Genomic DNA, 12,457 nt, shown 5'->3' on the forward strand with positions numbered 1-12,457 from the left:
AATTTCCTCACGAAATGTGCTGCTTTTACTTACGGTTCTTCAAATATCATAACAAAGAATTTGGATTTTGTTTTGTGTTTTGTTTTTATTTTATTTGATATTATGTTTCATAAAGAAAAAGTTTCCTATTATTATTTGCATATTATGTCTGGGTAAATATTTTCGATTGTGCCTGTTACCATTTATTATCATTATTATTTTGAATCTGATCGGAAGCTAAGTTCAAAAATAATTCTGGGCCGGGTTCTCAAAATTTCAACAAGCGGTTGTTTCGTTAATTTTCTATTTGCATATTATTTTTTCATTGATTATTATTATTATTACAATGAATTTGTACGCTCTTCTATTTGAAGGTTACATTTGTCATTTTGCTGAGTTATTCACCAAAATTGGTTACAAATTACTTTGATGTTTATTATGAAATTTCTTTGTTAATATTAAATTTAGATTTAGGGGAGTTTTTTTAGAAAGCTGTTATCACAGTATTGTTAGAATAAAACTAAAACGCATTAGGATAATTTAGAATATTGGAGACTTCAAAATATACAAAATAGAAAACTGAAAATGAAATGAAATTTGTAATGTACATTTGTTTCCATTTGATAAGGTTTCTCGAAAATACATATATCGAAAAAATGTTTTAATGTTTTGCGTTAGATATATCGTTAGTTTTTTTTTGTTTAACTTTTATTGCAGTTTAAAGAATTATAATTATTTTTATTTTTGTTATTATTATCGGTATTTTATATTATATGTTTTATTATTTTAAGTACATTTTAAGTGATTTGCCTTGTTGTACGAAGGTTAATTGTAAGCGTAAACAGTTTCACAAATGTGTGTCAAACTTTATGTAGTGTGCAGTATATTATTGGGGTGCTACACAGAGAATCAAATTAGTGGGTTATCAAAATACAACAAATCAATCGAGTTGGTCTGGGCTCATTTATACTTATATATCAAAAAATATAATATATAGACGTCGCTCAAGAGATTTGTTATACATTCTATATGTTTGTTTGTCATACATTTCAAGAAACTCACTCAATTGGAGACTGCTTGAGCAATTGTTTGAAAGCAAATTTGCAACGTATGTAAATACGTTTGTATGGTAACTGAAGTGAAATTACACGGAAAAAACACACACATTTATATGCAGCTACATATTGTATGTATATGTAGGTATGTACCGACTGCTATTCATATACAATTGCTAATTGAAAATAGGTAACTATAAAAATTTAGCACAAATTCTTAATCGTTAACAGCTATGACAAAAGTTGTTCTGCTTAAGTAAACAATTAAAAGGTATACCAAAAGGTCTGAAACACAAGACACTGTGCTTCATGCTAGCTAAGTTTTTGTTATATATTTTAATTTTTGTTTTCTTTTTGTAGTACCAAATGAATAGGGACTCTGGCGCCCCGCACCAGATCTTCCCTTTACTTAAATGGTAAACTTATTTCGAAAAAATCGCGATGGACTTAATGGTTACTTTAATTTAAAAAATAAACGAGTTAAGAGTTGCTTTTTGGTTACCACAAAAAATGACACGTTTAACAGACTTTTCTTTGTTTCCATTACAAGTAAATATATATGTGTATATTTAACATTGTAGAGGGTAAACAATTAAATTTAGTATTGTTGAATATCTAAAATTATTAATATCTTTTTCATTTTCATTTTTTGTTTTGTTGGTTTTAAGTATATAGATTTTTGTCTTGTATGTTTTACAATTGTAAAATTGAAATTGCTTATAAATTTAGAATAATATTCGAGTTATGTTCTTGTGTAGGTTTGGTTTTCAATCGAGTGAGGGACAAGGACAGGCGAAAAGAGAGGTTGCATAGGAAATATTTATGGGTTTTTGTTAAGCGTAAGTAGAACATTAAGATCTATTTAACTGGGTAAGTATTTCTATTTCACTTGGGGTTTTTGCTTTTGCTTGTGCCGCTACATTTAAATTCGTTTAACTGCCAATAAATAATTTTGCATTTGACATATACATAAGTACATTTATCCAAAATTTAAATCAGTTGCATATTTTCCTTACTTGGCTAAAACAAATGATAAGTCCCATCAAACCATTATTACCTATAGTTAGGTATATTGTGTTTTTCTGTTACTGGAAAACTACATCAGTTATTGCTAAATTTGTATAAGAGTAATCTTGTTTCTGTTTGTAATTCAGTTTATATAGATAATGTTCGTTTTGTTAGTCTCTGTCCACTCTGCATCATTCTTTAATTACAAGTATGTATTTTTGTGTTAATGAAATCCAGAATTTGGGGATTTGTTTAACTCTTTATCTTTAGCTATGCTAGTCTATAAATAGTGATTGTTATATGCATTTATCCCATATAAATTAACATTCTAACAGCTTGCTTATCAATCTAAACAGCCACACTCCTCATTGCAGAAACATAAACCCAACTTTGAGTCCATTTCGAAGACTGAATTTTGTACTAGCCGATTGTTAATTTTGTTGTGTCCAACTTTCAACGTTTGATTTTTGTGACAAGACGGGACACAACAGGAACCATGCTGTTTACTTAATTCTCGCTTAGATCTTTAATAGCTTGCAATATGCGCTTCACATGACCCACTTTAACAACGCCCAAGTCCTTGAGATCACGTCGACCCAAGGTCAGCAGCTCCTTGCCGCGTATATCATTCTTAAGGAAACTATCAACATATTCCGATAGCTGCATGGTCTCCAGCCAGGTGACCACCTCATTGACGCTCCAGTTATTGGCAGCTTCTCGGGTATTCGTGAGTGGCGGCTTGAACTGCTGTTGACCAGCTGTCGATCCAGAGCGTAGACGACCCCAGAATGCACGTGACTTACGGCGACCATCCGACTGTGAAAAATAATAGGTTATTTATGGAAACTTATAGAAATAGAAGGAATTTAGCTGAGAGCTTACCTCCTCATTGGGTGCCAGCACGTTGAAGTAGGCTCGCAACTTGCCATCGATGCATTTTTGCACCGAGCACTTCTTCAATTCCATTTCCATATTGGCCAAAGCTGCGCTCAGCTTCGTCTCCAGATCCTCGCGTAGTATGAGACTGTGTCCGCGATCACGCAGCAAAGTGCACGCATCATCATATAATTGGCGTGACGAGTCGATTACCTCAACCAATTTGGTGCGCAACGAAGGACCCTCGAGAAGTTTGCCCTGCGGATGTATTGACTCCAATGCTTCACTGGCCCGGCAGGCTACCTCATATAAATCATGCTGAAGTGCCGGATGCGATATGATCAAGAACTTGACCCATTTCACCAATGAACTGACAGCCTCAATAAAGTTCAACAGCACGTAGCATTCACGTTCCGAAATGACCTCATCCGTGGAGGCGGCATGTTCGGAGGCTGTCGAAGAGGCATCACGCTGTATAGAGATGCTATGCTGTCGCTGCTTCTCCTGCCAGCTCTTTAATGAGACCTCCAGGCTGCGATTACGGCACAGCATCTGGACGCGATTCTTGTGGAGGATGCGAATCATGCCTGGCGGCTGCAGCCAAGCCTCGCCATCGACCTGAATGGGTATTTCCTCGTCGCCCAAGATATTAATCTGTACACTCTGACACTGGGCAATACGATGGTGTTGAAGATTGATTAAACGTGAGGCTGCCATTTGCACTGATCCAAACACGGCGACCACTTCGAGTACACGATCATCGAAGCTGGGCGTCAAGAAGATGTCGTCCTTCTTGGTGCTGCTGCCCCAAAAGTTTGTGCCGCCCATAAAACTGGGTATGTTTAGTATAACAATACCCTGAAGCTCGGGTAATGGTATTCGTTGGCCATCACACTCCAACTGCACTCGTTGCTCCAAATTTTTGCAGGTCTTCTGTAGCAATTGTTTTGAACCGAGCACTCCATACCACATGTAGTTGCGAGCTCTTGAGCGACACTTTTCTGGATGCTCTTCGCGTTTGTTGTGAAAGTCCAGCGAGATCTTGGCATCGATGCCGATGCCGAAATAGTTATTCATAACACATTTCTCATGGTATCCGGCCAGTAGGGTTTCATCAGGATCCATAAGCGGGCTAACTGCTGCACACAAAGTGTCTGCATTGGCCAGCAGACATTTGGAGATGAAGCCAGTGCCATTCGTCAGATCTGAAAGTGTAGGAAGAATATAATTAAAATAATCATCAAAGTCAATAAATAATGTTAAACTTACTTGGCCAATTGGGCAAGCGCACTAGAGGATTGATAATAGGCAGCTTGCGGCTGGTTTCTTCCGTCGGCGTCTTCTCCTTATCCTTGCTGAGCTTTTCCTCCTTATCGCCCGCATTAAAGTGCTCGAAACCAAAGAGAGTGGAGCCCATGAATAGACTCGACTTGGAGCCCTTGAGCGTCTGCAGATTTGGTAATGCTTCGTTCGGCTGCAAGAGAAGAGGATCGATTAGATAGGGGTTAGGATCATGCAGACGTTTGTGTCAAAGAGCAACTGGAAAGTCAGCACTAACTACGATACAAAGAAACATGTGGGTGTGGTGGATGTGTGATAGAGATTGAGCATGTGAGTGTGGCTGTGGTTGTTGTCATGTGGTTGTGGGTGTGCGTGTGGGTATGCGTGTGCCAGTGTTGTCTAACAACGTACGCAGGGTTTTTTTTTAAAGTGGAGTTCAGTTAGTTTTTTGAGAGCATAAGAGATAGCGCACTACTTGAAAATAAAAACCATAAGTTAGTAGAAAGCAGAGTCTATATTAATGTCTTATTTAAGCTGTTATTTACGGAAATTGTTGTTAAGTGTTGGTAGAGTAGATTTTATTTTTGGGTATTATGCAACACTACTACTGATAACGACGACAACACGTGTGGAAGAACTCAATTGAAATTAAATAAACGACGCGGGTGCTGGAACCACAACTCAAGGCTGACACTTTAACACTGGCCAACTGGCACTTTATACAGAGGACATACGAGGACACATCGAACAAACGATTGAACGAAGGAACGCAGGAACGATGGAGGAGACCTGGCCTCTGGACGGAGACGGGCTTACCAGCGGTATCAACGGCCTAATAAGCGCCAAGGTCGCCAGGCGAATGTCTGGTTCGGCAACCACAAAGAAACGCACACTGAACAGTCCATAAGCGCGTTTAGTGTAATTTTTTTGGTTTTTCTTCTAAGAAAATGCATTAAGTAATGTGATGACATTTAAATAAATATCGTGTTACGCATCGTGTGTTAATTCTATGTGATTATTATAGTATATAGAAGATGATTGATGTGGGTGTATGGCATTTATTTATCCATGTGGGTTGTGGTAAGAAAAACAGTGGCTATTAGTCTTGAAATGATAAATGAAATTCATACAAGTAGTTAACATAATTTTGAAATACGTACCAATTGATTGTGCTTTGTAAAAAAAACATATATTGTATTTATATACATAAGAGTATATATAAAGATATATATGTTTCTATAATTGTTATCTTTATTGTATTTATTTGTTTATTTTGTTGTGATTTTTAATTGGGTTTTAAACTCAAAAGCAACGAGCTCAATTATGATTATAAATTTGGCAAATTATAATGAAAATTGTTTTGAAACACTTGTTCAATTCACATGGTTCTAAAATTGATTTATTTTAGGTTTTAAGTTAATCTTCTTAGAACTTGTTTTTAATACTCGTAAACAATTTAATTAAAAGTTACTTATTACGTATATGAATAAATATTTCGTAATTGTCGTAACATATATAATACATAAATAAAATGTTTTATAGGAATACTTAATTATATAAGAAAAATATATCAATATAAATTATAGAATGAGGCATTTCACGACTTAAACGTACAAAATGTATAAAGCTAAAAAAATTATACAATCGTTTTAAAAGTATATTTTAATTTGAATAAGTGTCGTAACATATGTATATATAACACAAATCAAAGGTTTATATTGTTATGCTTAATTATCTAAATAATTTAAAAATATATATTTATTTAAATTAAAGAATTAATCATTTCACGTCTTAATCTATATTTTAATTAAATAAGAAATCCAATGAAAGAATAAGATAAAAAAATTTAAATTTCGTTAGAATGATTACATATTTAATAAATACAAGAATGCAAATAAAATAAATATAAAATAAAAATAAAAAACTCACCATCACAGAAAATTATCAACATTTAATTTGGTTCCATGTGAATCGCACAATGAGTTGAACTAATTAAATGAGTTTCGTGTAAGCCTAAACGATAAGTTGCAGCTAGTCGAGGGAATGCCGAATCAATCAAGATTCGCTTTAAGTATGTAAGTTAACAGACAAAACATTTCGAAACCCAAACAACAAATCCCACAAGTCCAAAATGCAGACTCAGCGTCTGACCAACTTCCTGCACGCGCCGAGTGCACCTGCAAACATTCCAAGAAGACCCAAGCCAAGTTGCCCAATACATCCGCCACATGCCGGTGCAAGCAATTCCAAGAATAAGAAGCATTGCACCCAATTCACCAACCAAAGCAGCGCTGTCAACGCCGCTGCTGAAACTCGCAGCTTTATATAGGGCTAGCTTTAGAATTAGTCTTTAGTCTCTAATTTGATTTCAATAAAGAACGGTTCCAATCGGAATCTTAATCAAATATATTTTTGTTATTATTTTTAAATAAATAATTAACTGGCGCCCGAGCAGGGACCGGAAAGTTCGCGTATCGATAGTGCAAAACCGTATCTAAGTGCGCCAAAGAACATTTTCGGTCAAATCGCGTTACGATAGAGCAAAACCGTATCTAAGTGCGTGAAAACGAATAGTGCATCGACAGAACAAAACAGTTTCTAAGTGCGCAATTCAAGTTATTATCCCAATAGAGGCTCGTGATAATTAATCACTGGGAAATAACAATCAGCCAATCGGACATTAATTTGACGAAGTGCAACTAAGCCAAAAGGACGTTAATTCGACCAAGTGCGACCAAAGCAATTAAATTTGCAAAACCTTCTCGACTATTAAATTAGTCAGTTGAAGGAACAGTTCAAGCAATCTCGGCAATTAAGTTAGTTAACACAAACCTGTACCAAGCCATTAAATTAGCTAGTGTAACAGGTGAGATTGTGAGAACTGCATCGGTGGACCACATATTCTGCAAGATCCGTTCTCAGAATACTCTCCAGAAGGTATGGATCACGGAGCCCCAGTAGCAGCTGCAAAAGGAACAACCCCGTCCCATCAGGAAAGGTGGCCACATCATTGCTAATGTAAGTTAGATATAAGAAATTTTACAAAGAAAAGAAAACAAAAACGGAAATAAAAAACATAAAGCAAAGTGTAAAATACACAAGACTCCAAGGAGTCCATATAGAATATAGCAAATCGCAAGCAAATAAATAAAACTAAAAGCGAAAAGCAAAATTTTGAAAAAATATATAAGAAAAGAAACAAATTATTGCAAAGTAAACAAGACTCAAAAGAGTCCATAGTAAAAGAGTAAATAACATAAATAAGCGTAAAGCGATAAATCAAACAAAAAGATCACAACGGTGATATAACTTATTCCAACTTTGCGATTCCCAAGGGACCCTCCAAAGTAGAAGGAAAAACCATCCACTGGTTATAAACTTTAATATAAAACAAAAAAAAAAAAAAAAAAAAAAAATAGCTTTTAAATTTCATCTTATCGCTTATGGCCAATCGTCATAACTTAATTCGACCCCCCATACTAAATCCAGAAGAAATAGAACAAGTGAACGAAGCACAAAGACAACGTTCAATTGAGAGACAAAACAATAGGCATTTAGAACATCAACAAAACAGACCCACAATGAACGAAGATAACAGAGCCGCTCTAACAGCCGCTATAAGCGAAATATTAGCCGAACAATTGCCAATATTAATAAGACAACATACCAATCCTGTAGAAGATTTTCTAAGTCTCCCAGATCATGTTATTGCGCCAGAACATCAAAGAAATTTGACAGATCTTGACAGAGTACCCGACATAGCAAAAGGTTTGCGTGAGTTTAGTGGAAACCCAGAAGAATTTAGCTCATGGAAAAAAGTGTAGAGCGTGTTTTACAAGCATATAACTCATACCAAGGTACGCCCAAATATCATAATATCTTGCACACCATCCGAGACAAGATAACGAAAAGTGCAGACCAAGCTTTAGAAGCATATAAGGTACCGCTTAACTGGGATGCCATGTGCAGATGTCTTTCACTACATTATGCAGATAAACGAGACATAGCAACCCTAGAATATGAAATGACTACATTAGTACAAGGTCCGAATCAATCAGTGGAAGATTTCCACAAAGACGTATACAGACACTTGTCTCTAATTTTAAATAAAACGAGTAGCATGGATATTGACAGAAACGGGGAAGCAATGTTGACAAAATTATACAGAGACAAAGCGCTAGACACTTTCATTCGAGGGCTACAAGGTGACTTGCCTCGGTTATTAGGCATGAAAGAACCAGCAGACTTACCTACCGCACTACATCTCTGCTTAAAATGGAAAATCAAACCTTTAGGTCGAAACATGCCACTTTTAAAGGACATCCGACACATTTTAGAAACAGTAATGGTAAACCCATACCAGCCCCACGGAATGTCATCTTCTCAAACAGACAACCACCACCAATCCCTTTCAGACAACAACAGCCACGACAATACTTACACTACGGACAACTACCACCAACTCCACTACCAAGACAATATTTCCCAAATTCTGGGTATCAACCAATTGCCAACCCACGGCAATACACTGTTGCCACAACCTCTCAACAGGTTGCCCCACCTAGGCCAATGGCCCCGAAACCGCTACCGCGTCCAGAACCAATGGATGTGGATTCCAGCGTTCAAACGAAATTTGTCAACTACATGAACAGACCACGATTCGAAGCTGGGAAAAGACCCCGGTCCTATACCAGACGGACAGAAACGACAGAGAAACTTTAACATACAGACAAACAACGACGAAATAACAGAACCTTCGACAGAAACTTACGATACCACAACTAACTATGAACAAGCAGTCGCTGAATACGAGACTCACGCAGACGTAGAACAAACAATAGAAGAATACGTAGAACAAGTAGACCAATATGACAACAACTATGAAGATGACACTTGCGAATTTTATGACTACTCTGCACTAAATTTTTTAGAGTAAAGAGTTCCTCTCTCCCATACTTTACTTGTAGATTGAGGAACGGCCAAATAATTAGAATTCTCATTGACACTGGATCCAATAGAAATTACATCAAGCCGAAATTTGTAGAAAACCCCACTCCAAATAAAAACCCTTTTCACGCCGTCTCGATAGGAGGTAATACACTGGTAACACACCACAAAAATGCCAACTTGTTCAATATAACAGATGTTGAGGTGAAATTTTTCTTATTAAAAGATCTAGAAACTTTTGATGCTATTTTAGGAAACGACACCTTAAAGGAATTAAGAGCAGAAATAAATCCAAGTAAAAACCTAATGGTAATCAGAAACAAGATAAAAATCCCTTTAAAAGAACAAATCTTCGAAGCAGTAAATACAATAGTACCAAGAACAAGCCACCTGTCAGAAACACAGAAAACAAATCTAAACCAACTCTTAAAAAAATTTCCAAACCTCTTCGCCAATCCAAATCAAAAACTGACCTACACAACCAAGGTACAAGCAACAATAAGAACATCAACCGACACCCTGTATATTCCAAGTTCTATCAGTATCCAATGTCACTGAAAGATGAAGTGAATAAACAGATAAAAGAACTTTTAGAAGATGGAATAATTCGACCGTCTCGGTCCCCATACAATTCTCCCGTATGGATCGTACCCAAAAAAGCTGACGCTTCAGGAAAAAGAAATATCGCGTCGTAATAGACTATCGCAAAATAAACAGAGTAACCATTGCAGACAAATACCCTATTCCTGAGATAGGTGAAGTACTTGCACAGCTAGGCAATAATAGAGTATTTTCGGTTTTAGACCTTAAAAGTGGTTTTCATCAAATCCCTTTGAAACCTTCCGATATAGAAAAGACCGCATTCTCCGTCAATAACGGAAAGTATGAGTTTACACGACTCCCATTTGGTCTCAAAAACGCGCCCGCTATATTTCAGCGAGCTTTGGATGACATACTTCATGAACATATCGGTAAGATATGTTTCATTTACATAGACGATATCATCATATTTAGTAAAGATGATGAATCCCATTACAAGAACTTGGAGTTAATTTTTCGAACTTTACAAGATGCCAACATGAAATGTCAGTTAGATAAATGCGAGTTCATGAAGAATAAAGTCGAATTTCTAGGTTTTGTAATTTCCGATAAAGGCATCGAAACAAATCCAAATAAAGTCGCAGCGATAGCCAACTATCCCTGCCCTAAAACACTAAAAGAGCTGAGATCTTTTCTTGGACTCTCCGGCTACTACCGAAGATTCATACAAAGTTATGCTAAGTTAGCAAAACCCCTTACGTCTCTTTTAAGAGGGAAGATGGACACGTGTCCAAAACAGGTCATCAAAAACCAATTACTCTTGACTCCGAAGCATTGAAGGCTTTTCAAAACTACGAAGTTGTCTTATTTCAAAGGAAATAATTCTTCGCTATCCAGATTTTACTAAAGAATTTCACTTGACAACGGACGCGTCTAATTACGCAATAGGAGCAGTCCTATCGCAAGACAACCAACCAATTTCATTCCTATCGAGAACACTAGCAAAAGCAGAAGAAAACTATGCAGCTAACGAAAAGAAATGCTGGCCATCATCTGGTCACTTAAAGCTCTCAAAAATTATTTATATGGGAAAGCAAAAGTCAAAATATTCACCGACCATCAACCCCTTACACATTCCTTGAGCAGTTGGAACGGAAATGCTAGAATTAAAAGATGGAAATCCTACTTAGAAGAATATGACTACGAAATATTCTACAAACCAGGAAAGGAGAACGTCGTAGCTGACGCACTCTCGAGAATATCAACTGATCAAATCAATTCCATAGCCTCAACTCAGCATAGTGCAGAAAGCTCAAGTCACGAACTAATACCCAGTATGGAAGTCCCCATTAATGTTTTCAAGAACCAAATATTTCTTAACAAATCAGATAAATCCGACTACATATTCTCTATACCATTCCCCACGTTCCATCGACACGAAATATACAAAAAGGAATTTAACGATAAAGAATTAGTAGAAACACTTAAAAAATACCTCAACCCTTCGGTTATAAATGGCATCCAAACAACTGAGGATATAATGGGGAAAATACAACTATTATATCCTAAATATTTCAAAAACGTCAAAACCCGATTCTCTCAATCCATGACTGTAGACCTCACCAACGAATCTAGACAAGAGGAGGAAATCCTCAAAATCCACAATAGAGCACACCGCAGTGCCGAAGAAAATAAAATTCAATTAGCAGAAAAATTCTACTTCCCTAAAATGAAACAAAAATAAGCAACATAGTAAGGCAATGCAAAATTTGTAAGGAATCTAAATATGACCGACATCCCCTAATCCAGAAATAAAAACTCCAATACCAGAATATCCCGGTCACATCATTCACATCGACATTTACTCAACCAAAGGCCATTTAGTTCTTACAGCAATAGATAAATTCTCAAAACTAGCACAGGCACGCATAATCAATTCAAAAGCAATAGAAGACATTCGAACACCACTTAGGGACATTATTTTCTATTATGGAGTTCCTAAGTTCGTTGTAATAGATAATGAGAAATCTCTCAACTCAAGGTCCATAAAATTCATGCTTGAGGATCAGTTAAATATTACAATTTACACTGCGCCACCATATAAGAGTACAGTTAATGGACAAGTAGAAAGGTTCCATTCGACACTTTCCGAAGTAATGAGATGCTTACAGAAAGAAAACCACCATAGAACTTTCGAAGAGCTCCTGGATAGAGCTATATACGAATATAACTACTCTTTCCACTCCACAACCAAAAGCGACCATTAGAGGTATTCTTTGGAAGGAGAGTCACGACAAACCCAGACCAGTACGAACAGGCCAGACAAGACAATATTGACAAACTTAAGATCGCACAAAATAAAATTTACAATTCCACAACAAAAGCAGAAACGAAATAATAACTTATGAGCCAGGACAAGAAATATATGTAAAAGTAAACACTCGTTTAGGTTCAAAACTTTCCCAAGATTTAAGAAAGAATTAGTTAAAGAAGATAAAAATACAAACATTTTAACAGAATCTGGAAGAATCGTACATAAAAGTAACATCAAATCATAATATTCGCAGGGTATTACTATGGACAATAACGGAAGCTACAATGGACATTACAAACTACACGAACGTTCAGACAGTGACCATTCATAGGGGACTGGGAAAGTTACAGACATCCTCAACAAAATTAGTACATGTAATAGACCTTAATCAAATCCAGGAAGCACTAGACCTACTTAACAGTCACACTGAAGAGGGCCTAAAGCGTAGTCCGCTATA

The 12,457-nt window shown here is 36.4% G+C and overlaps 1 protein-coding gene across 9 annotated transcripts in view; it reads right to left on the reverse strand.

Annotated features, from left to right (window-relative positions):
* Positions 1 to 52: 52 nt before the first annotated feature.
* Positions 53 to 12,457, reverse strand: part of LOC133835480 (diacylglycerol kinase eta) — a 56,714-nt gene continuing 44,309 nt past the window's right edge. For 8 of the 9 annotated variants that reach the window (XM_062265432.1, XM_062265430.1, XM_062265433.1 and 5 more), the window contains 3 exons: positions 4,188 to 4,392; positions 2,925 to 4,123; positions 53 to 2,858 (listed from right to left, as the gene is read on the reverse strand). In XM_062265432.1, the coding sequence (XP_062121416.1) occupies positions 2,550 to 2,858; positions 2,925 to 4,123; positions 4,188 to 4,392 (1,713 nt within the window). In that variant the 3' untranslated portion in view covers positions 53 to 2,549. Of the gene's footprint in view, positions 2,859 to 2,924; positions 4,124 to 4,187; positions 4,393 to 5,015; positions 5,139 to 12,457 lie in introns of all 9 variants that reach the window. The other variant, XM_062265436.1, reaches the window with a different exon arrangement.

Source organism: Drosophila sulfurigaster, chromosome 2R (genome assembly GCF_023558435.1).
Source record: "Drosophila sulfurigaster albostrigata strain 15112-1811.04 chromosome 2R, ASM2355843v2, whole genome shotgun sequence".
NCBI lineage: Eukaryota > Metazoa > Arthropoda > Insecta > Diptera > Drosophilidae > Drosophila > Drosophila sulfurigaster.